The sequence below is a fragment of the Mugil cephalus genome, chromosome 1 (assembly GCF_022458985.1).
Source record: "Mugil cephalus isolate CIBA_MC_2020 chromosome 1, CIBA_Mcephalus_1.1, whole genome shotgun sequence".
In the NCBI taxonomy this organism is placed as follows: Eukaryota; Metazoa; Chordata; class Actinopteri; order Mugiliformes; family Mugilidae; genus Mugil; species Mugil cephalus.
Window position 1 is genome coordinate 28,426,963 of NC_061770.1, and position 24,558 is coordinate 28,451,520.

The 24,558-nt window shown below is 42.8% G+C and overlaps 5 protein-coding genes across 6 annotated transcripts in view; 2 read left to right on the forward strand and 3 right to left on the reverse strand.

The window, feature by feature from the left end:
* Positions 1–1,002, forward strand: part of LOC125022632 — a 10,796-nt gene extending 9,794 nt beyond the window's left edge. The window contains exon 9 of the mRNA XM_047609460.1: positions 1–1,002. This exon is cut by the window's left edge and continues 756 nt beyond it. The gene's annotated coding sequence lies outside the window, so the exon portion shown is untranslated.
* Positions 1–24,558, reverse strand: part of LOC125009548 — a 321,026-nt gene that overhangs the window by 155,920 nt on the left and 140,548 nt on the right. The window lies entirely within an intron of this gene.
* Positions 1,036–10,935, forward strand: si:ch73-71d17.2 (RPA-related protein RADX). Of its 2 annotated transcripts, XM_047586006.1 has the most exons (18): positions 1,036–1,134; positions 1,238–1,349; positions 1,753–1,918; positions 2,016–2,116; positions 2,208–2,357; positions 2,502–2,665; positions 3,676–3,832; positions 4,929–5,037; positions 6,683–6,774; positions 7,902–8,027; positions 8,102–8,206; positions 8,427–8,600; positions 8,843–8,970; positions 9,053–9,291; positions 9,366–9,409; positions 9,714–9,962; positions 10,097–10,240; positions 10,768–10,935. In XM_047586006.1, exons 1-18 carry the CDS (start codon positions 1,072–1,074, stop codon positions 10,893–10,895), a joined length of 2,451 nt encoding a protein of 816 aa, XP_047441962.1. In that variant the 5' UTR covers positions 1,036–1,071; the 3' UTR covers positions 10,896–10,935. The 2 variants fall into 2 exon arrangements, with proteins under 2 accessions (XP_047441962.1, XP_047441971.1); XM_047586015.1 differs by lacking the exon at positions 1,036–1,134 and having other exon boundaries at positions 1,283–1,393.
* On the reverse strand, positions 11,197–14,786 carry LOC125009723 (asialoglycoprotein receptor 1-like). The gene is given in 9 exon segments (XM_047587897.1): positions 11,197–11,367; positions 11,369–11,480; positions 12,373–12,482; positions 12,570–12,724; positions 12,944–13,036; positions 13,126–13,191; positions 14,232–14,321; positions 14,405–14,518; positions 14,607–14,786. Coding segments are annotated over 9 exon segments (906 nt in total). The 5' UTR covers positions 14,665–14,786; the 3' UTR covers positions 11,197–11,259.
* Positions 16,095–24,029, reverse strand: LOC125009813 (asialoglycoprotein receptor 1-like). Its single transcript, XM_047588028.1, has 9 exons — positions 23,872–24,029; positions 22,358–22,446; positions 22,175–22,270; positions 20,759–20,857; positions 19,515–19,580; positions 18,282–18,374; positions 18,051–18,205; positions 16,738–16,847; positions 16,095–16,387 (listed from the first exon to the last, which is right to left on the reverse strand). Exons 2-9 carry the CDS (start codon positions 22,410–22,412, stop codon positions 16,234–16,236), a joined length of 828 nt encoding a protein of 275 aa, XP_047443984.1. The 5' UTR covers positions 22,413–22,446; positions 23,872–24,029; the 3' UTR covers positions 16,095–16,233.

Below are 24,558 nucleotides of genomic sequence, written 5' to 3' on the forward strand. Positions count from 1 at the left end.
AAACTCAGTGAAACTCCAACTTCAAGCTGCTCTTAGTTGCTGTTTTTCACATTGACTGATTCACTCTTTCAAGGAACAGATTAAAAGATACAGTTGAAGCAAAAGCTGAAGGACTCTCCTGTCTCACATTTGATGCTTTTTCTCTGGATGGAAACAAAAATGTCTCAAAACACATGGACAGGAAGCTGTTTAACTTCATATGGAAGAACTTAATGATATTCAACTCTTATGTTCAGAGTGGCCTTAACCTTTCAGACTTTCACACGTTCAATAAAACATTTAAAATAAATTGGAGTAGGAGGCCTAAACTTGAAAACTATCCATCATTCATAAACAGATGCTTCTTTCTTCAGGGATACCACATGAGAAACAAATCATTGTTTACCCTCATCTGCTTATTCTTATTCTTAACATACTTTAGCTTCATCAGTCGTTCTTCTAATGAATTTGATATGATCATGTTATTTTAAAGTACAACAGGACAGAATCCAACATTATTACACATGTTTCCTGTTACATATGTAATTAATAAGATCAGAAAAGTATCTTTAAACAATGATTCTAAACAGATCTAGATGTAAACTTCTCTTTCTGTGAAGATGCTTTTCATTTATTCTGGTCTTGTCCTTTTACTACCAGATTATGAGAAGATCTGCAACTTGATTTCTGCTTGTATTGAACCACATGTTTCCTTTTTCTTTCAACATATGTTGTTTGTCTTCACTGACTCGTCCACATATTCTACATCATTAATCTGATTATACATTCAGACAAATGACATGTCCATCAACGTACATACACTAATCACAAACCACTCCTCTCCATCTTTAAGGTAATATATTGAAACTATGAGACGGTCCTCTGATATAAAAGAGACTTTGGATTAATGAACTCTCTAAAAATGGATTTGTGGAATAAAATATTCTGTAATGTTTGTCGCCCCCTGGTGGTTGTCATCACACTGGGTTCTGTTTTATTTCTTAATAAAGTTTATTTAAAAAATTACTGAAGTTATACGTTGAACTCATTCTCCCACAATGCACCGCGCTATTATTGTTTGTGCTGTCCAAGATGGCGGCTGCCGACTGCATCCTGCGCAGAACCGTGACCCGGTCCAGACCCGGTCCGAACAAGGTCTGATCAAGCCCGCAGTCCGTCCCCCTGCTCCTCTGTCTGTCCCCCTGTCCCTCTCTCTGTCCCCCTGTCTGTCCTCATCTTCGTGTCTTCTGTCCTGCAGGTGTCCTCGTCCTCTCTCGTTACCTGCAGGGACGTCCTGCATGTGTTGGACTTGCAGCGTTACACCAGAGACCAGGGGTCCCCCGTCTACTTCCCCCAGGCTGTCCTCAGCGGTGAGACAAAATGAGACAGGACAGGACAGGACACCAAACGGAATGTAACAAATAAACATTTAATCTGGTTCAGGTTTTAATCATAGGTAACCATGGTTACAAGATGATACTTTTATTTTATTTCGTCTATTTTACTTGTGGTGTTTATGATCGTTTCTTTTATTACCAAGATATATATATATATGCACCTGCTCTTGCTCTTTATTTTTCATTTTTCATTTCCTAAATTTATGCTGTACAGTTTTATTTTCAGTCTTATTAAGTTCTGTGTTTTTGTACAAATAAAGCAAAGTCAGATTCCTTTCATGTCATTTTTTTTACATGAACCCAGATCACTGCTCTGGCTGGAGCGCAGTGATGAGACAGAGCGTGTCCCCTGACTCTGTCCATGTGATGTCTCTAGGAGACGACCTGTACGACGTGACGCTGACTGACGGAGACTGCAGACTTCAGGTGACTCTGGATCCTGGTCTGAATCGTTTGGTGGACCGGAGCGTCCTCCGGCCAGGGACGGGTGTTCGTAACTCCGCCTTCAGCCCCGCAATGACAACCTCGGGACAGAGACACAGGTGAGGACAGGACAGGTGGACGAGAGCATTTGATTTAAGGTAGGCGTGTGAGGACAAGTGGACGAGGACAGGTGAGACTGAACTTCTTCCTCTGCAGCTACCGGCTGGTAAACCTGGAGGTTGCAGAGGACGGGGACGAGTGGACATGTGACGTGGATGTGGACTCTCTGCCATGGTTCGGATCGGCGTCCCCTGCAGGTGAGAGGACGTCCTCGTCTTCATCTCATCTTCATCCTCGTCTTGGTGGCTTTTGGTCGTGGTGATGAGAGGAAGGTGTGTCTTTCGTCAGGATGTCCTCTGAGAGCCAACAGGAGCGTCTTCCTTCCTCTGTGGAATAACGTGGACTACAGCGGTGAGCTGTGGAGGGACACTCCATCCACTGAGACACAACTGGAGGACGAAGAAGACGAGGAAGACATGGAGGACATGGAGGACAAAGGTAGAGTTTCACTGCTCACATCTGAACATTCACTTTTAAAATGAAAAGCGTGTGTAGACAGGTGGACGAGGACATTTGATTCAAGACGGGTGGATGAGGACAGGTTGGACCTTCCCTTCTAAAATAATCAATGTGTGTGGACAGGATGTCCAGCCGTGACCGTCTCTGAGCTGAGGGACTCCTTCCTGTCTGGACGGAGGGGCGTGGCCACAGGCGTCATCCGGCATCGGTTGATTGTTCGCATCATCAACAAGTCGCACCTGATGTATTATGGGAGGACGGACCGCAACTGTGAGTGTCCATATAAGGTCAGTGAGTTTTCCCGAACGTTCAGCGGCTTTCGTCAGCCCAGGAATTAACCGTAGCCCTTTTCATGCAGCAACCAGAGCAAACAATCAAACTTAACTGAACCACGACCCAGACGTTTTCCTCCTTACCCACAGCCACTTGCTTGCTCACTCTGCTGCCAGGGCCATGCTGTCTACCGCGACCCTCTGGCTTTTCTACGTACCCCAGCTTGTTTAGGCGAGCAATGGTGGATTTTACCACAAATCCACAGCAGCCCACCTCCACCGGCCCATCATCTACACGAGATGTTGGTGAAAAACCCGGTGGAAATACATCTTGACATTGCAGAAGCTTATTGAAAGAAATGTGATAGAGTGTGTGACCTTTTTTTTAAAAAAACAAAAAACAAAAAACCTAAACCTTTATATAGCTCTTTTCTACCTACTCAAAGGTTCTCAAAGCGCTTTTACAGTCAGAGACACATCCACCCATTCGCTCACACAAGCTCACACACATTCACACACCAGAGCCAGTTGCACTGGGAGCAACTGGGGGATCGAACCGCTAACCCTTCGGTTCATGAACAACCCGCTCTACCTACTGAGCCATAGCCGCCCCCAGAATTAATAGTTCTTTGTAACTTGTGTGCAGCGACAATAAAGTCCTTCTTCTGCTGCCATCACTGTATATCTAGTTCTCTTGTGCCCATTAGCCTCTTCTACCAACAGGACAGTAAGCTCAATAAAATACACTACCTTCTCTAGCCAGCTGCCTGTTATGAATGAATTCAACTTGTGCATTTAATAGACACTCAAAAAACATATTTTAGTGTTATTTGTTGTATTTGCTGCTATGTCTGTATTTTGTGTCGTGCCTGAGGACTACAGATGGAGATTAGCTTGTAGCTAAATGTGGCATATTTACATGTATGTCATGTATTTGTTCCTTTTGTAAGTTGCACCATCCTCACCAAAACAATAAAATCAAATAAAGGCCCTGAGGAACTTTCCGTCTCTTTCTTCCTGTCCAGGCATTGCTGGAGGTGTGCGATCAGACAGGAAGTGTGTGCGTGGTGTTGTGGAACAGCGTATGTCTCAGCTGGTACCGTTGTCTCAAACCTGGGGACATCATGAGCCTAAGATGCTATCGAGTCAAACGGCGTTACCAGGCCGGGACACATGACATAGGTATGATCACACTAATCATATTGCAGTTTCTTACATTTCAGCCTGGACCTAAAACGTTTATGTTTACAGTTACAACTACTTTAGCTGGTCTGAATTATTCTTTACTACTTCCAGCTTTGGCTTCAATTGGTACAGAGAGTATTCAGACCCCACTCACTCTTTATTATAGTGCAGCCATTTCCTAAAATCATTCAAGTTAATTTCTTTCCTCATTAATGTACAGACAGCACAGAAAATTTATTACAAAACAGAAACTGAAATTGCTCAGATCGTTTGCTCAGTGCTGAGTAGAAGCACCCAGTGAGCTAATACAGCCATGAGTCTTCTTGGGAATGAAGTTTTCACCCCTGGATTTGGAGATCCTCTGTTATTCCTCCGGTTCCGTCAGGTTGATGAACTTTTCAGGTTTCTCCAGAGAGGCTTTATCGAGTTTAAGTCAGGGCACTGGCTGCGCCGTTCAAGAACAGTCACGGAGTTGTTCTGAAACCGCTCTTCCGTTATTTCAGCTGTGTGCTTCGTGTCATTATCTTGTTGGAAGGTGAAACTTTGGCCCAGTCTGACGTCCTGAGAACGTCCAGCATATCTCTGTACTATTCAGTTTTCCTTCAATTGCAACCAGCTGTCATGATGCTACCACCACCATGCTTCACTGGTAGGATTGTGTTGTGTGCAGTGCCTGGTTTTCACCACACATACCGCTTCAAAATAAGGCCAAAAGGTTCAATCTTGGTCCCATGAGACCAGATAATTTTATTTCTCATAGTCTGTGAGCGTGTGTTTGTTTGGCTTCTATCAGTCTATTAGTTAATTTGCAAAAATGTCAACATTTCTGTGTTTTCTCTCAATATGAGGTGCTGTGTGTACATTGACAAGGAATAAAAATCTATTTCCATACCCACTGTAATACTTCTGCTAATGCTAAAAGCTAATGTTGTTGCCCTCTCAGAATTTTCTTTTGTATTTAAATGATAATTATACCTTGTTGTAACTCTGAGTGGGGTTTCTCGGCTTCATCTGTAACTCAGCTGTTTGTTTGTACACCAAAGATAGGCGTGTGACAGCAGACGTATCACTCTGCTTCTGTTACTGTGTCCAGAGATCAGTGTGAACAGCAGAAATCCGGCTGCACAGATGTCTGTTCTCGCAGAATCCTCCATCTCACCCGAGTATCTCCCCCCTGCTCCCCCCTTCAGGTTCCTCAGCAGGTACGAATGTTTGTCGTCCTCACACAGAAAGCTAACATGAGCACACACATCACTCATGGCTCTCACTCATTTGATTGAGGGTCTGGGCCAGAACCAGATCTGAATGAGATAAAAGAGAAGGATTTGTCGTTGTACATATACTTTTCTTACATGAATTAAAGCAAACCCATTCACATTTTATTTCCTGTGTGTTTTTACTGCTCTCATGGCAATAAAAAATAAGTAGTTAATTTTATGTTTACACACATCTGCTTGAGTAGACAACGTGCATTTTATTGGACACAATAAAATAAAACGTGAAAATAAGACCTAAAACAAGTCAGTTCAAAATGACGAATCACAGTCCTGCGTCATAAACTCATTTATTAAAACTTACTGTAACCCAGGTGATACAACCCATTATTGCCCATATATCATTCCCTGAAATCACGCGGTATTTTGGTCTTGCAAGACGTGACGTCATGTGGTCATGTGACATCGCGTGTGCTTGGTATGCCAGTAGGAGGTTGAATGAGTGACCTGCAGGAGCTTTTTACCACGTCTAAACCTGCTAACGCTGAGTTTGTGTGTTTATTTATATAGCACGTTTCATACTTAAAAGCAACCCAAAGTGCTTTACATAAAAACACAAACATTTGTGCATAGCGATAACCTAATGTGCATGATTTGTTGTATGTCACTATATCCTTAACACATGGCACCATGGTCACTAGCCTATAACGTTGCATAAACATTTGTCCAGTATTTATACAGGAGCATTAAATCAATTGACACAGTTGCCTTGTAATTGTGGGTTAAATGTTTTGTTACCATATTGTTTGTTTTGATGTTGCCTGTCTATGTCTGCTTTTATAATTGTCTATTTAATGATTTGTAGTTGCCAGATCTTGAAGTCTTCGGTGTTTGTGTTGTGTCACTACATGCCTTGGGACTGTGGCTGAAATTTAGAATTTGCACCAATGCCTAATGCTCCAGTGTTGATTTGTGTGCATTGCCCCAATTATAATGTTAATGTCCCAGTTCAGTGAATTAATCAATGAAATTAAATGTTCTCCGGACAGAAACCTGCGTTCACCATGTATTCCTTCAAAGACGCGCCTTTGGAGAATTGGTTGTTGGCTTTTGCTAATGAATGCTAGCAAAAACTTGAATTGGTCCTTGACTCTTGTATTACAGTTTGTGTGTGAGTCTGTAAATTAGACATCAACCTCTGAGCTGTAGCAGCCTGTTCTAGCTTTGACTGCTGGCAAGCATAGTTATCAGACATTGTGGCATAGTGACAGCTGATATTTAATTCTTAGTTTTCTGGTATATCAGGCATCCAGCTGTTCATCTGACTACTGCACAAATATGTAGTTGTCTACTCCTTATTTAACACACTCACTGTCAACTTTTCTTTACTTTGGTCCACTCATTTTTACTGTAGGGTTCAAGGGGAAGAGCCGAAAAGTGAAGTAGCTAATATTTATAATAATAATAATAATCATCATCATCATAGGTGACACTCCAACAAAGGTCAGTGTGGCTTTGGTGTGCCATCTACTGGAGTAATTTGTGCATTCCAGTGAAACGGTTAAAAGAGGTTTGAATATAGTAAATTTTAATTTAATAGAATCATTTTCTTTGGTCCTGCTCTTTTTGTCAGTAAGGAGCTTGTAGACGGTCCCCACAACTCTGTGTGTGATGTCATTGGCCTGCTGACATTTTCAGGACGAGCGGAGCGAATCAGGAGCAAGGGTGAGCATCAATATATTATATTAAAAAATAATAATTACATAAATATAATATAATAAAATAAATGCTGTGTTAACACGGTAGAGCAGAGAGGGGCCAAACTAAAACACTAATATAAACATTGAATACATTTATTTCAAGGCAGGTTTCAGGTATTTTCTGTAGTTAATATAATGTTGTGATATCATGGTGACTATTAGTTGCTACACCAATGACAGGTGTAAAAAAAAAAAAGAAATTTAAAAATAAGTTATATAAGTTGTATAATCCAACATTTCATTGCAACTGGTGGAGGTAGAGCAGAGTGTAGGATAAATAAAACCAAAACACCACTGAGTCTGGAGGAAGTGTGGGCGGGGCATCAATATCATGGCCCCACCCGTACTGACTCCAAACTCATAAGATGGCACCACCTGTATGTAGTTTGGCCAATGAGAGGAATGGAATGACCAATGGAGACGTGTTTAGTCCATATTTATATACGGTCTATGGAGACGTGTTTAGTCCATATTTATATACGGTCTATGGAGGAGACGTGTTTAGTCCATATTTATATACGGTCTATGGAGACGTGTTTAGTCCATATTTATATACAGTCTATGGAGGAGACGTGTTTAGTCCATATTTATATACGGTCTATGTAGAGACGTGTTTAGTCCATATTTATATACGGTCTATGGAGACGTGTTTAGTCCATATTTATAAACGGTCTATGGAGGAGACGTGTTTAGTCCAATATTTATACAGTCTATGGAGGAGACGTGTTTAGTCCATATTTATATACGGTCTATGGAGGAGACGTGTTTAGTCCATATTTATATACGGTCTATGGAGACGTGTTTAGTCCATATTTATATACAGTCTATGGAGGAGACGTGTTTAGTCCATATTTATATACGGTCTATGGTGGAGACGTGTTTAGTCCATATTTATATACAGTCTATGGTGGAGACGTGTTTAGTCCATATTTATATACGGTCTATGGTGGAGACGTGTTTAGTCCATATTTATATACAGTCTATGGTGGAGACGTGTTTAGTCCATATTTATATACAGTCTATGGTTTGACCAATGAGAGGAAGTCTTTTTTTCATTCATTTACATAAACCATCATGTGTCCTGTTCCACAGAGGGTAGAGGGGCGGGGCTACTTCAGTATCGCTGGCTGCGTTTGGAGGACGGGATGAGCGACCAGCCAATCACAGTGAAGCTCTTCACCACGTCTCAACCTGAGACCCACCTGAAGCTCCACCCACGTGAGACACACTGACGTCCTGGTGAGTTTGTCGTTGTTAAAGTTAAAGATGTTAAAGTTACTTTTCTTCCTCAGTGTCTGTGGTGGTTTGTACCCAGCTGAAGTTGATCACATGTACAGAGCAACGTCCCGCCTGCTTCTACCTGACCAACACCACCTACACACAGGTGTACTGCACAGGTAACTCTGAGACCTGACCAAATATCGACACCAACGTTGGTATCCATACGGATCGATACCAATGTAATAAGTTCAATACTTAAGTGTCAGTTTCTCTATTAACCAAAGTTGAAATGAAACAACCACAAGTCGTACTATTTGTATCATCATAACATCGTGTGAATCAATACCAAGTCTAGAGGTGTCCCACACCACTACTGGTCCTCTGGTTGATTGACAGGACTGGGGCACCACTCACAGATGAGCTACCGTAAACTGCGGCCGGTTCGACAGTTCCTCTGCTGGTTGAGGAAGCAGGACGACAGAGCGCTGCTGAGCCGGGCTCTGATTGGAGGATTCTTCATCTTCCCGCCTCCTCCCATCTCCTTGGAAACATACATGAAGGACAGGAGAGGTTAGCCAATCCAGTATCATCGTCTATAATATCCACAACACAGGTTTCAAACATATGGAGACCGTCAGAGAGGTCTGGTGTGACTTGCAGCATGGATTTATTGATATTTAACAGTAAGTCAAAATCTGACGTTTTCCTATGGGAATAAAAATAAAGGTGTCGGGTTTCTTCTCTTTATCGGGATCAAAACATTGAAGACATTAGTTATTTTTAAAAAAAAGGTTGTGTTTTTAACTTTACAGGTGAGCCAGGTTTCCTACGAGGGGCGGAGCTTCAGAGGGAGCTGGAGAGGCTGTGTTACCGGGAGCGACGCTCCTTCTGTATCCAGGCGACCGTTACCGCGGTTACGTATGTCTGCAGAGGAGGAGAGGTGTGTCTGCACCTTAATTACGCTGTTTTATGATGATGTACTGAAGGGGGACCAGTGGTGTGACCAGTCCCGTCTCCTCCAGGAGGACCGCCGTCTAATTTGGACAGACAGAGCTTCGTCATCTCTCTCCCCTTCCTCCTCTTCCTCGTCCCCCCCTCCGTTCTTTCACTCCACCCCCTCATCCCTCAGAACCTCCCTGTCTTCCTCCTCCTCTCCGCCCTCCTCTTCCCTTTCACCCTCCTCCTCCTCCTTCTCGCCGTCCTCCTCGCTCAGGAAGTCAAGGAAGAGGAAGCGGCTTCAGACAGAAGCAAGAGAGAAGAGGTCAGTGATGAGGCCAAAGTAATGAGATTTAAAACAGCGTCCACTGTTAAACCAGACGCCTCCTCTGTCTCCAGACCTCCGTGTCTCACGCTGCAGCCGGAACATCACGACAGGACAGGTGAGATCAGTGGGCCCATAGGTTTTCCCTCCATGTTTCATCTGGTTTGGTTTCATGTGTGACTTTACTGTATTAAACTGTATGAACAGGTTGGAGCTAAAACCAGACTAAAACCATCGGATCCAGCAGGAACCAGTCTAGTTTTACTTGGTGTAGAAACACTGGTTAAAATCTGATCTACAGGCTAAAGTTAGTTAGAAGAGTCCTGATGCTGCGTGGTCTTATGATATTTTGGAGATTTGTCACGTTAAGGAAGAGAAGTGGGAGTGAATGTGAAGGTAACTGAGCAGAGCTCTGTCTGCAGAGATTCTGTTCGACGCGTCCATGGAGTTTGTCGAAGACGCCGAAGACGAAGAGGAAGACGAAGACGCCTCGTCCTTCGTCACCACCGCCCTCCCGCCTACCTTCCCGTCTGTCGCCATGGAGACTTTACCGATGCGCTACAGCCACGCCCACAGGGAGGAGCAGGCGGTCGCCGTGGGGATGGGAGGACGGGTGACGCCCGGGAAGTTTGGGTCGGTCCCGGAGGATTACTACACACTGAGACTGAGAGGTACACAAACACACACTAACCAAGACTCTCAGGCAGCCAGGTCATGGTTTGAATCCAAGGAGGGTTGAAAAAGACCAGGAACAGAAGCTTCAGGTGGAGGTGGTCCTCCACATTAACACACTCCCTGTCTTTAGCTTTGTCAGACGGGGTGACGGTCAGTGTCGTCTTCCTCCCACACGCCTCCTCTGCTTCCCCCTCTCCTCACCCCCACCCTAACACCTGGACCTCCATCCTGTCACACGGAGCCTTCTCCTCACACAGACCTCCACCCTCACCAGGTCAGTGCAACCACACCTTCGTGTTCCTCATCATTCAGATTGTCCTCATCATATGCAAATGTCCTTGTGACTTTTTTTGTTGACGCTGCCATGTTGGCAGGAAACATTGAGGCCGTCAGAGTTCACTGAACTTTAAACAGGTACAAAATGACCAGTACGAGGTAAAACCCGACAGGGAACAGATCACAGACTCTTATCAGAGCCTCAAACCTGCAGATATATAGACTGGAAGCCTTTAAGAGCCTGGAGGAGTCCAGATGGACACAGTCGGGCTTCATGATGCACATCCAGCTTTAAAAACACGTTAAAAACATGCTAAATAAACAACATTACACTGAACCAGGAGTCTGTCCCTGATACAAAGTCAAACCTGTCTCCTAGGGCGTCTCTCCACTTCTTTTTTCTGGTTGTGCATCATTTCCTGCCAACATAGCGGCGCTGACATTAGCCACTGGAGCTCTGTGTAAGAGAAATGGACCTGGGCCTCTTAAAAAACGCCCCCCTTCACTCTCTCACGTTTCCATCAGCTGACCTCATCGCCATGGCGGCCCAGCTGACCAATCAGAGGCTGGTGTGCATCCTGGAGGCGTGTCATTTGGGCGGAGCCTCGACTGAGCTGGTCCTCAGCCGAGCGTTCCAGCTGACGGACGTCTGATAGATTCACTTCATTCCACCCTGTGAGTCTCTGTGACACGGATTCAACAAGAAGCTTCTGCAGATTTGTTTCATCCGGTGTGAAATCTGGGAACAGCAGCTACTTTTACTGGAAACTTTGCCGCTTCGTCCGGCCGTGATGGACCAGATTAGACCCTCTGGAGGTTTTAACTAAACGTGTTTTAACTTTTCTGGTGTTTGTGAATATTTTCCTCCTGAGGAGAAATGTTGTAATAAGTGTTTTGTCTGTAGCAGCTGATGATGAACACGTGAAATAACTGCATTTAAAGAAGGAACACGTCTCATAGCAGGTGCTTTATTTGGAGAAATTACAACGTAGAGCGCCCCCTGTCTTTAACCACACGTCACCACGGTGCCAGGGCCGTGGTCTGAGGACATGGTGCGTTCAGGTGCGTCGCTGAGGTGCGTTCAGGTGCGCTGGCTGTGTTTCTGGCAGATGTAGCGCAGCCTGGTGGAGCAGTGCAGGTCGTTGAGACGTCCGTCACTGTGAAGGTGAGCGCAGTCCTCGTCTCCGGCACCGAGACCGTGACCCGTCCAGCTGTCTGGTTGTCCTGGTTTCCAGCGCCTGGAGACAAAGAGATAACGTTGATGTCCTCTGGAGGACGCTTTCATTTCATCTCGTCCCCGAGTCATGTCTGATTCTCAATGACACTGGACATGAACTGTGAAGGTTGTCAGTCCAGGTCACGGTTAAGGATGAGTCCTGATACCGGGCACCAGAATGCTAACGGTGTTCATGCTAACCACAGTAACCAGACTGATCTTAGCTCTATCGCTGCATGGATGGAAGTGAAGCTTCAACATGAGACCAAACGTTTGTCTAAAGTTTGTCTGGACTTCACCTCTAAAGATGCAACAAGGAGGAAACACCTGGAATTAGATTCAACATCTGATCACACATAGCATTAGCATTAGCATTTTATTAAAGGACCAGAGATGTAGCGTCTCTGATGAGACAGACCCCACAGCGAGTGGGGAGCGTCTCAGCCCTGAGTCCATGTCAGACAGAATGCGCTAACATGTTCAACCTTTAGCTTGGTGTCAAACTGAAAGTTGATTGAAGATGCTGCAAAATCTTGTGATTTTTTTCATGTTGTTTTGGCGTGTTCTCTGTGTTGCTGCTGTGTTTATTGGGATAATTGTGACAGCTGTAAATTTCATTTTTTATTTCTTAGTCTTAGTTGTATTTATATTATTTAAATTAATATTCTTCTTGCACGTGACTGAATGTTTTAAAAATAAAAAGGATCAAAGTTTTTGGACAAAGTTTGTGTGTTTTCGTTCTTTAAGCAGCGCCTCTGGTATCAGATAAAACCTGAACCAGACCCAGACCTAATCAGGGTTCATACCCAAGAAGACTTTTAAAAGTCCCTGAGGTTCAACCCAGAGCTGTCCTCATGGAACCAGTGTGGACCAGTCCCCGGTCTATGGAGGAGACAGAGAGACAGACGTCTCACCTCCGGTTCATGACGTATGGCGTCTGGTTGACCCACTCCCACTTCCCCGTCCTCTCGTCCGTCAGCCCCACCCAGAAGAACGTCCCCATGGAACGTTGGGTCACAAAGTCCTGGTCCAGAGAGACAGAGACAGTTAACGAGACAGACAGAGAGACAGAGACAGAAAGAGGTACAGGCAAAGGGACGGGTTGTCTCACCCACTCCTCGTCAGTGATTATGATGACCAGGTGAGACTCGTGTCCATTGCAATAGTCTCTGGCATCGTACCAGGACGAAGGTGTCTTACTGAAGAAATAACAGCTTGAACGAAACGCGTCCCAACCCAGAGGACAGCAGCCATCCACCATGGTGTCTGAGACAAGACAAAGACAAAGAGACGGACAGATCCACAGTTATCAAACTTCTGTCTTCTACTGGTCTGTTCTGAGAGCGTTGGACATTCTGTAATAAACATTAGACATTTTGGACATAGACGACACTCCAGGACGTCCCCGGCCGGTGTTTCAGGGGTGGGATGTTAGGGACATGTTAGAGGACAAGCTTTGGACACGTTGGACCGGTCGGTGTTTACCGTTCTTCATGATCCGCTCCACGGAACATTTTAAAGCCTCCACCGCCCGACTGATGGAGTCCAGAGCTGAGAGCTGCTTCAGGGCCTCCGACACTGAGGGGACACAGAGCGAGACATGTCTGTCCCCACGGCTGTCCTCACGTCTGTTCTAACCTCTGTCCACACCAGGAAGTGGTTCTCACCTGAGGTCAGCTGATCCTTGTTGCTCTCCACAGCAAACTTCAACCGCTGAACTTCTTTAGCTGCATCTGGAGAAACAGGACATGATCTCATCCACATGTTATTCAGATCTCATCCACATGTTATTCAGATATAATCCACATGTTATTCAGATCTAATTCACATGTTATTCAGATCTAATCCAGATGTTATTCAGATCTAATTCACATGTTATTCAGATCTCACCCACATGTTATCCAGATCGCATCCACATGTTATTCACATGTAATCCACATGTTATTCAGATCTAATCCTCATGTTATTCAGATCTAATCCACATCTTATTCAGATCTAATCCAGATCTCATCCACATGTTATTCAGATCTAATCCTCATGTTATTCACATCTAATCCACATGTTATTCACATCTAATCCACATGTTATCCAGATCTCATCCACATGTTATTCACATCTAATCCACATTTACACAGATGTAATCCACATGTTATTCAGATCTAATCCACATGTTATTCAGATCTAATCCAGATGTTATTCAGATCTCATCCACATGTTATTCAGATCTCACTAAGGTCTCCATGGGCCAGTTGTTCTTCGTGATCGTTTTGGATCAAATTTTGAAAATGTGTTGTTCAAAAGGGGAAGATGGAATCTGAAATCGAATTAAATCACGTAATTCTAGTTTTAATCTGGATCAAACCTTCGGTTTGTGTTGTTCAACACTGGATTTCAGGAAGAAAACGCAGTAAAACTTATAAATTTGTCAAATCAAACATTAGTATCATTCAGATCAATCAGATTTCATTAACAAAAATAATATATTATATATCTTGAAAACGATGGAAGGAAGGAAGGAAGGAAGGAAGGAAGGATGTATATTTGTTGTCAGATTAGGGATCATAAAATAAATTATGGATGGAAGTGTCTGTTTCTGTTATTATTGTGTTTAGTGTTAAAATGGCTTCTAGCCCACGTTCTGATATCTGGTCCTGAAAACTGCGTTACTGGATCAGGTTGATCCAAACTAAAGACAGAAAAACTAAGACGATTACCAGATCATTTTGATCCAGATTACATTCTTTGGTCCAATCAGAGCTCATCCAGACGTTACCTTTAGTGTTCTGCTGGGTGGTGACCAGTGTTACGGACATGTTGGACACTCTTGTCTCCAGGGACCAGAGCCGGTTCCCCGTATTCGTGTCTTGAACGAACAAACAAACACAGACGGAGCCAAATGTTTTTAAGAATCGTTTCAGTTAAAAGGGAGAACGTGCTTTAACTCACTGGAGGCTCCCAGAGCTATGACCAGAACCAGGATGACTGTCGCCGTCAGGGCAGGAACCAACCAGCGCCTCAACCTGGACACGCTGGACAGACTGGACATACCTGGACGAGGTTCTGACACACAGGGACAGGGACAGGGACAGGGACAGGTCAGAGACACAGAGACAGACACCAGACAGACAGGTGGACAGACGACAGGTACCTTTGTTCCAGAAGGAGTTGCTGTCGTCCTCGACGTCGTCATGGTATTCAGTTGTCATGGCGATGTCTTCTTTTGTCTCCGTCCTCTTTTGTCCTCCTTTAACCAGAGTGTTTGTCTCCCTTCGTTGTCCTCCGGCTCCCAGTGAACTCTAACAGAGACATGAAAGTCGACTGTCCAAACAGAGGACGAGGTCAACGACCACGAGACGCACTTTGACCGGGACACCGGTCAGCCACAACATTATGACCACTGAGAGGAGGAGGAGCCCAGTTTAACCCTTAGATTGATTTAGGCTCAAAGTTACATTTTTTTTCATGATGTCCTCAAGGACAGAAGGTTTTACACAACAAGAGAATAGTTCAGTATTTTAGTAAAGTCTGAAAGTCTCTGTGGATCAGGTTTGGCTCAACTCTTTTTGTGGATTTTTGTGGACTGGTTCTAATAAATAAACAGTCTATTGGAGCAAGAAATAACATTTGATCCAGTGCTTACATGTGAATGAATAACAAGTTAGATATGAGCTGAAGCACAGTAATGGATGATAAACATTGTTTTTAGGACATTTGTGGTCTGGGTTTAGTCAACACAGTCAGACACAAAGGATGTGGGCGTTTTCCTGCATCATTAAGGGTTAATCTCCAGGGGCCGAACCAGCAACAACAGAATAATAACCTCGAAATGACCACAAATTCCCCCTCTGTTTGTACAAACAAGTACTTTCAGAAACTCTTTACATTTAATCAACAACCTGAAACTAACTGAGAACAAATTAAACTCAATTATTTATTTACCAATTCTAATTAAATAGAGGCTGTGAGCAGGACTTTAGAATAAACCTGTGACTAAACCATTCGTTGAGGAAGTCCTGATAAAGATGCCTCGCGTAATCTTTGCTGTTGTTTTAAAAACACAAAAAAACAAACCTAACTGTCCGTAGTCTGAGAAATCTTCCCTTCACCTTAGTGGTGGATGTTCATGGTGATATTTGTCGTCACTGGAACAAACTTTGAATTAAATAGAATTATATTTTACATCATATTTTACAGTTTTGTATATTTTATATTGTGGGATCTGTCTGCACTTTATAAATATTTAACCCTCAGACATCAGTTTAATTCGCTCCCTTCCAAACATGTCCATAAAAAACTGATTTATATTTTATGTCTTCTTTTTTCTGCTTAGATCTCTTAAACCACTTCAGCACTTCATTTTTTATTCTTTATTTTATTTATTTATTATTATTATTGTATTTTTAGTTTTTGCTAAGCATCAGATTTAACATTTACTCCTGAAAATGTCCCATTGACTTCCATTATAAAAGCATTTTTTAATCTCTCAGCCGTGACACAATGTAAACATTCATTCTGAAATATTAGGGTTTCATTTATATATATATATATATATGTGTGTGTGTGTGTGTGTGTGTGTGTATGTGTTTACAGTCATATGTGAACTCTTTCATGAAAATAAAGTCACAGGCGCCTTCTCTATCGTCTCTAATGGACATGAGACAAAAACAAGACCTTTATTAGTTTTATTTTATTGTTGTCGTCTGACAGCAGCTCCGGCCGACGGCGGGAGGAGGAGGAGACCCCGTGGTGCTTTCAGGTGCGTTGTTCAGATGCGTTCAGGTGCGCTGGCTGTGTTTCTGGCAGATGTAGCGTAGCTTGGTGGAGCAGCCCATGTTGTTGAGACGTCCGTCCCCATCAAGGTAAGCGCAGTCCTTGGCAAAACCATAGTGGGAGCTGATCCACCTGCTGGGTTTTCCAGGTCTCCAGCGCCTGGAAACAAACTCATGTTTCTATCTCTGTCGTAATAATAATAATAATAACATTTACTCTGACCCTGACCTCTAGACGTCTTTCTGTTGTTTGTTTGGTTTTGTTTGACTGTGACGTGAACAGGTTTTAACTTTAATGAACACAGTCACGGAGCTGCAGCTACAGCTTCAAACCTTTTAATGTGTAAACATCACATTTTATTTATGTTCCTTTGTTCCCCAGGGATCAGTACTTGCTCCTTTGCTAACGAATGGAGCAAAGTTTCAAAGCTACTTATGGGTTGATTTTAAGATTTAACCAAATCTAAACCAAGACTTTTACACAGTAAAGTCTTCAAGTCAAAAACAGACCTGCGCTCCATTTGGTACGGAGTCTGGTTCACCCACTCCCACCGGCCGGTTCTCCATTCAGACAAACCCACCCAGAACCACTTCTGAGCCAAATGTCTGGTCACGAAGTTCTGGACATAGAGGGGACAGGCAGACATGAAGGGGTTACGTCATCAGGTCCAAACATTTTCTAACACCTCCATACACTGTATATAAAGAGGGAACAGCTCCTCTAAAGTGAAGTCAAAGTTAGTAGAGCTCCCCCTGGTGGCTGAAGGCTGCAGATTAGGTCATAAACTCCACCCCCTCCATGTTAGTGGGCGGGACTTGGGCCAAACTAAAACACTAAAATACACGTCAAATAAATATAATATAATGTTGATGAGTATTCAGGTGTCAGTTGTTTATATACGTTTAGTTTGAGTTTGGGACTCTAGTGAGAGTCGTAAAAACTACTTTTATAAAATAAGTTCAGTGTATAGTCCAACATTTCCTTGTAGCTGGTGGAGGTGGAGCATAGCGTAGGATTAATTAAAGGAAAACACCACTGAGTCTGGAGGAAAAGTGGGAGGGGCATCGATATGTACTGTCCATATTTATATACGGTCTATGTAGAGACGTGTTTAGTCCATATTTATATACAGTCTATGTAGAGACGTGTTTAGTCCATATTTATATACGGTCTATGGAGGAGACGTGTTTAGTCCATATTTATATACGGTCTATGGAGGAGACGTGTTTATTCCATATTTATATACGGTCTATGTAGACGTGTTTAGTCCATATTTATATACAGTCTATGGAGGAGACGTGTTTAGTCCATATTTATATACGGTCTATGGAGACGTGTTTAGTCCATATTTATATACGGTCTATAGAGACGTGTTTAGTCCATATTTATATACAGTCTATGGAGGAGACGTGTTTAGTCCATATTTATATACAGTCTATGGAGGAGACGTGTTTATTCCATATTTATATATACAGTCCTATGGAGAACGTGTTTAGTCCATATTTATATACGGTCTATGGAGGAGACGTGTTTAGTCCATATTTATATACGGTCTATGCAGGAGATATGTTTAGTCCATATTTATATACGGTCTATGGAGGAGACGTGTTTAGTCCATATTTATATACAGTCTATGGAGGAGACGTGTTTAGTCCATATTTATATACAGTCTATGGTTTGACCTGATGGTGTCATCGTCATTCATAAACACAAAGGCCTTTCTTTAAATGCTACGTTAGACATGTTGCTAATCCTACGACTTATTTAATATCATTGGATTATTCTGAGGACGTGTTATACAGAGGGACATGGCCCGTCTCACCCAGTCCTTGTCCTGCTGGACAATCACCAGGTGAGCTTGTTCTTTCTCACACTGGAGTCTGGACTCGTTCCAGGACAGAGACAAAGAACTGAAGAAATAACAGCTGGTGCCAAACACAGTCCAGTCCATGGGACAACAACCGTCTGCTGCTGAACCTGGAGGACGGAGAAGAATCGTGAGATTCCTGTGGGAGTGGACTTCACTGACATGACTGAACGTGGGTGGAATTACTGTTGTTGATGATCCGCTCCAGGGAACATTTGAGGGAAGTGACGCTCTTGGTGAGAGTGTCCACGACGGAAAGTTGCTTCAGCGCATCCGACACTGAACACAACAGACATGAGGCATTAGAATCTGAATACGCCGCGCTAACTGTTAGCAGGCTAATGGTTAATAGCTTGGCTGATTGCACTGTCTGCACTTTATAGACACATTATATAACATCACACTGAGACACTTTAAAATGTCTCTATATCTGCTGTATATTCCAGGTAAATAGGACTGTATATTACTCTACCTCATTTTTCTCGATGATTTTATTTTAATTTGACTTTATTTCATTTTGACTCTTATTCCTATGTCTGTGTCTATGTCTATGTCTGGTTCATGTATGTTCTTTCTTATCTTGGGACTCTTGGACAAAATTTCCCTGAGGGGCTCAATAAAGCCAAATAGAGTCTTGAATTAATCTCAGATCAGATATTAGTTAGAGCTGATTCATAGTCAACACAAGCAAGTCTGCATGTTGGAGGCCCTCGGCAAATAAAGCACAATGACTGACGTAGATGGGATTTTATAGACTATAGATTTTATGAGGCATTATTGACCTATGTCTGATTCTGATCACATTTAATAACTGCTACAGCAGCAACACTGTTCATAAACCGTAGAGAATCTGAAATCTGCTGCAGTTCTCATTGTATTCCAGATAAAACGTCTGACCTTTGTCTAAAGGATGACCCAGGATCAGCAAAGGTCATCTGAATGAACAAGTCAATAAAACCACATGTGGTGGCTTGATATGAATTATGGTATTATCAGTGCACTAGAAAATTTGTTCCAACATTTCAAGTAACTGACAACAAATAGACGACTAGCGCCTCCTTTCCTCAGATAACTTTTATCAGTCTATAAAATTCCAAATGTTTTTCACGGCCTGCCCAGTTGGTGCAGCCAAAAACACGACAATAATTCACCATTTTCCACCATCTCCTTCAGTTCATGTGCTTTGTTTGCTGAGTGGATACACACTACAACCCAGAGGACCAGCCACAGCTCTAGTTCTCAGCGCTGCCATGAAGTGTAGTTACATTTCTGGGCAGGTGGACGTCGGCTACGATGCTAGGGTATACATTAACGCTGTAGCTATGGTGTCAAATTTAGACAGCAGACATTTAGGGCAGCATCAACAGACGCGACGCCACGCATAAAGCACAGATCAAACATGAGTTAGCATCAACAGACTTGAGGTCAGCTGGTCCTTGTTGTTCTCGACAGCAAAACGCATCCGCCGAACTTCTTCAGCTGCATCTGGAACAGACGACAGAAACCATTCAGTGAGTTAGCATCTTTAGCAGAAGAGGCTGGTTCGTGATTATGTGTGTAACCTCTGTACGTACGGTGCTGGGCCCCTACCAACAAGAATCAAGACTACATTTGACCAAACCCATGAAGGAAACGGTTTCATGACTGTCTGACTGGACACCTTTAGGTTGGGTTACTTTTTCATAGAGTTTCTTTAAAATGTTATAGTACAGTAATAATGAGTGATGTTATGAATAAGAATGAAGTCAGTAATGGTGGTAACCTATGAAGGAAACCAGATTTTTAATATATGAACCACATTAAATATATATTCATCGCACTTGTACCATAATTACAGGCTGGTTGACCAACAGCAGTATGCTAGCATTAGCATGCTAACATGCTGGCTACTCCTGGAAGTAATCAGTGAACAGAACTGAAATCTCAGAGGAATGCTTTAATATTCCCGACAGAAAACAAGACTTTACGTGTATAAGACTTAAACACAACCACAGTAGAACTTGAACTCCTCTGGATGGATTTGAGTCAAGATGGTGAATCCACTTCTATGAACACGTGGTTCAGGCTGGTTCATCATTTCTCTTCACCAACTGTACTCATCCCCAGAGAAATAACACAAGTCTAAACCTCAACTATCTGAAATGCTTTAGATATTATATTCCCTTTAGATCCAGAATTGTGTCTACTGTGTAATCTTCCAATAATCATGGATCCTTGGTGAAATCTCAAACCAAATTCATGGATACTGTTTTATATGCAGCCAGAAAATGTATTTTAGCTTCAACATGGAAACCTGATTCTCTCGTCTTTAGAAAAGAACAGCTGTATAGCTCCTGAATAAAGTACATATAATGTAAGGAAAGGATTCAAACCCCTGAAAATGTGGCAGCCTGGTCTACATCTTATTGCACACGGTAAAACGAACACAGAATCTTTCCCCAAAAAAAAATCACGAGGTGTAAATTTTTTCACTGTTTAATTGCATTTACTAAAATGTTAAATGTTAAATTTGTCACCCATATCTGGACCTTATAGGAACAACACTGACGACTTGTGAGCTGTAATAAAATGATAAACTATGTTGAATGTTTGTGAATGAGTGCCCACTTTGCACCTTTTTTTTGTGGGATTTAATTTTGGGATTTTAAAATGTTGAAAGTTACCTAGAGTGTTCTGCAGCGAGGCGTTCAGGGACTGGATGACGTCGCTCAGGTTGGAAACCTTCTCCTCCACAGACCACAGACGATTCGATGTCTTCACGTCTGATCACAGGAAAGGAAGCAGTGAATACATTCTGACTGTGGGTCATGTGTCTGAGGGCCAGTGTGGTGCTATGCTCCCTCCCTGCCAGCAGGGGCTGCTGTTTTCTATTTTTCTGTTACAGCTTCCTGTAGGCCGGCCAGGGATTGGAGGAGAACTGTCTGGACTCCTCTTTTCTGAGACCTCTGCGGAGCTGAACCACTTCACACTCTGAATGTTTTACCACCACCGTCCTCAGGTCGGGGTGAGACGCCAGCTTCTCGTTTTCTCCTGTTTTTAGGGAGTAAGGACCCCTGTATTTTATTTCATATTGGTTTGGTAGTCATTTAGTAATTCTGTTGACTAGTGTTGGTTGGTTGGTTTGTTGTTCTGGCTACACTCACTCTGAAGGTGTAAATGTCAATGTTTTTGGGCTGTTATCCTGTGGAGAGCTGGTTCTCTTTGGAAGCATGGAAAGGGAGGGGTCAGCATTTTGTGTTGTGGTACTGGTTTCCCCTAAGCCGGTCATGTTAGTCTTCTGGCCTTTGTCAAGACTATTATTCCACAAAAGTGAAGCTACATCACTGTTAAAAAAGGCAAGTAAAGAGTGTTATGTTACAACCAACAGGAAACACGTCTGAAAACATCTGTTAGCTTTAGCTCGTAGCCGCTACACCACAGAAACAGGAACGAGCAGAGGTGAAACCCAAACTTCCTGGAGTGGCGCTAACTTGACGGGAAGAAGCTAAGTTAAACTCATGAAGAGCAGCTACCTTTAAATATTGGAGTTAGCTGCCTGTAACTAGTTGGAGCATTTAACACAGGCACAAAAACCAATGAAAACACATTTTCTTCATGGGCCTTGTAACGATGAATGGCTGATTTTAGTGTTGAACACTAAAAATGACAAGTTTGATCATTTATCTCCAACTTGAAACCCTGTAATTGTGGAATGAATGTTTGCTTAGTGTCATGGGGACTGAAGAGGGTCTATGGGACATTTTTGTTCACTAAGGTCACAGTAGATTAGTAAATTTAAAATCTGATGCTACACAAAAACTAATGATGCAATAATAACGCTGACAATGTTTTAGACAATCGGTCACATCCAAGACTAGTACGAAAAATGCCCCAGACTCCCAACATTAGGTTTATTCTTAGAAAGCGACAGGGACATTAGGACAGGGACATTAGGACAGGGACATCTGGCATTTAAAGGGTTAAAATCCTCTCAACTGTTTTACTGTGGTAGTTCTGTAAAGCGGTTTAAGAGATTTATGCAGGAGGTTGATGTTTTTGACTGAGGGGCTGTGGATGAAACTTTAAGAATCTGAACTCACTGGTGACTCCCAGAACCAGGACCAGAATCAGGACCACTGCAGCCGTCACAGCAGGAAACACCCAATGTCTGAACCTGGAGACACCTGGACCAGGTTCTGAGAGACAGACAGGTTAGATACATGTTAGAGACATGTTAGAGACAGGTTAGAGACAGTTTAGAGACATATTAGAGACTCAGGGACCTTTGACCCAGAGGGCTCTGGTGTCCTTGTCCTTCTCATATTGGTCTGCGATCATAATGGAGACGACAACTCTGCTACTGACGTTAAACCTGGAGACAAAGAAGAAATCATGCATCATGAAACAACACAAAACCAACAAAAAAGACACAAAACCAACAAAAAAAGACACAAAACCAACAAAAAAAGACATAAAACCAACACAAACAGATGCAAAACTAATACAAAAAGAAACAAAACAAATGAACACATGCAAAAAAAACTCAAAAGACACAAAACTAACACAAAAAGAAACAAAACAAACAGATACAAACAAAGACAAAAAGATGCAAAAATAACACAAAAAGACACAAAACTAAGACAAATAGATGCAAAAAGACACAAAAACTAACACAAACCATGCAAAAGTTACACAAAAAGACACAATGAGACAAGGTTCCAATAAATCTTCCATTAAATCTCTTCATTTGATTGTCACTATTATTTAACGTTTATGTTCCTTGTTTCTATATTTTATCTTTCTGCATTAATTACACATGCACCTTGTGCACAGTGTGTGTGGATGTGTGTGTGTTTCTGTTTCTTTCTATTTATTTTTACTCCTAGTATTTAATTCTTCACATCGTATCTTCTACTGCTACACAGCCTGTCACTCATTAATAAAGTCTTATGTTCAATTTTAAAAGTAAAGTTTGATGTTTTTTAAGACCTTGACGGATCTAATTTAAGACCCGAGAGTGTGATCATCATGGAATCGTTTCCCATTTGTTATCCAGTATGTGAATGTGTAAACTGCAAAAAGCCTTTTTCATGAGACTTTTTTTAATTAGGAAACAGTGTAATAACTAACATGACCTCTAACACTGTTTGGCCATTAAAGCCGTGAACACAATAGGTTTACTAACTGGTAAAATCATCACCAACAAGCTAAACCCTGTGACCCGAACAGAGCACGGAACCAGTCCTCTGCCCCTGCACCCAAATGACCCGAGATGTCCCTAACCCTAACCCGCCAGTGAACGTCTGTTTGTTGGCTCTTTGAATGAATGAGGCCATATGTGGTCCTGTTTCTGACGTTTATGAACGTGGCAGCAAAGACGCCACACATGTCTCTGTTGGATTTAAATTAACTGTGCCTCGTTACAGAATGGAGACACTTCCCCATCTTTGAATGTTGAAGCGCTGACACCAGTGAAATGTCGGCACGTAGCTCGACATCAGTGCAGCTAGTTGACATGAAAACAGAGGCTCTCGTTTACGACAAAACCAAATCAGAGTAACTCCACACTATTAGATGTTACACAGTTTGTCATCAGCATCTATCTCTCTATCTATCTCTCTATCTATCTATCTATCTATCTATCTATCTATCTATCTATCTATCTATCTATCTATCTATCTATCTACAGTAAATTTAAGACACTTTAGGAACTTAACTACCCAGATTTTAACTCAAGACATTTAGGTCTTTTTAAGGACCTGTTGGAACCCTGTTAAAGAAAAGTGTTCCTCCTCACCGTGTCTCCGTGGGACCAGCAGCAGGTTTCTGTCCAACTGACTCTCTGGAAATGTCCAGTCATCACTTTGGTACAAACCCTGGATCCGGTCCAAACATTTCAAAACATTCTCTCACATTCCCACAGTGAACAGTCGCACGACTTCCCTTTTATTCAGAAACCGTTTGTGTGAGGAAGGAACTGATCCTCTGGCCACTTCCCCCAACTAGTCCTCGACTTCACGGAGGTCCAAACCAGTCCTCGACCTCACGGAGGTTCCGAACTAGTCCTCGACTTCACGGAGGTCCAAACCAGTCCTCGACCTCACGGAGGTTCCGAACTAGTCCTCGACTTCACGGAGGTCCAAACAAGTCCTTGACTTCATGGAGGTCCAAACTAGTCCTTGACTTCACAGAGGTCCAAACAAGTCCTCGACTTCCCGGAGGTCCAAACTAGTCCTCGACTTCACGGACGTCCAAACTAGTCCTCGACTTCACGGAGGTCCAAACCAGTCCTCGACTTCACGGAGGTCCAAACTAGTCCTCGACTTCACGGAGGTCCAAACCAGTCCTCGACTTCACGGAGGTCCAAACTAGTCTTCGACCTCACGGACGTCCAAACTAGTCTCGATTCAGAGTCCAAACTAGTCCTGACTCACGGAGGTCAACCAGTCTGCTCAGCAGTCCAGTAACGCACCAAAGGAAAACA

What these genes read in the sequence shown, in the direction of transcription:
- si:ch73-71d17.2 (XM_047586006.1), top strand. Translation starts at nt 1,072, where the DNA reads ATGGCGGCTGCCGACTGCATCCTGCGCAGAACCGTGACCCGGTCCAGA. An exon ending in CGGATCGGCGTCCCCTGCAG is followed by an intron (nt 2,117 to 2,207) that starts GTGAGAGGACGT and finishes GTCTTTCGTCAG; the next exon opens with GATGTCCTCTGAGAGCCAAC. An exon ending in GGAACATCACGACAGGACAG is followed by an intron (nt 9,410 to 9,713) that starts GTGAGATCAGTG and finishes CTCTGTCTGCAG; the next exon opens with AGATTCTGTTCGACGCGTCC.
- LOC125009813 (XM_047588028.1), bottom strand. Translation starts at nt 22,412, where the DNA reads ATGATCGCAGACCAATATGAGAAGGACAAGGACACCAGAGCCCTCTGG. An exon ending in CAAGGACCAGCTGACCTCAA is followed by an intron (nt 18,375 to 19,514) that starts GTCTGTTGATGC and finishes TGTTGTGTTCAG; the next exon opens with TGTCGGATGCGCTGAAGCAA. An exon ending in GGAGCGGATCATCAACAACA is followed by an intron (nt 18,206 to 18,281) that starts GTAATTCCACCC and finishes TCCGTCCTCCAG; the next exon opens with GTTCAGCAGCAGACGGTTGT.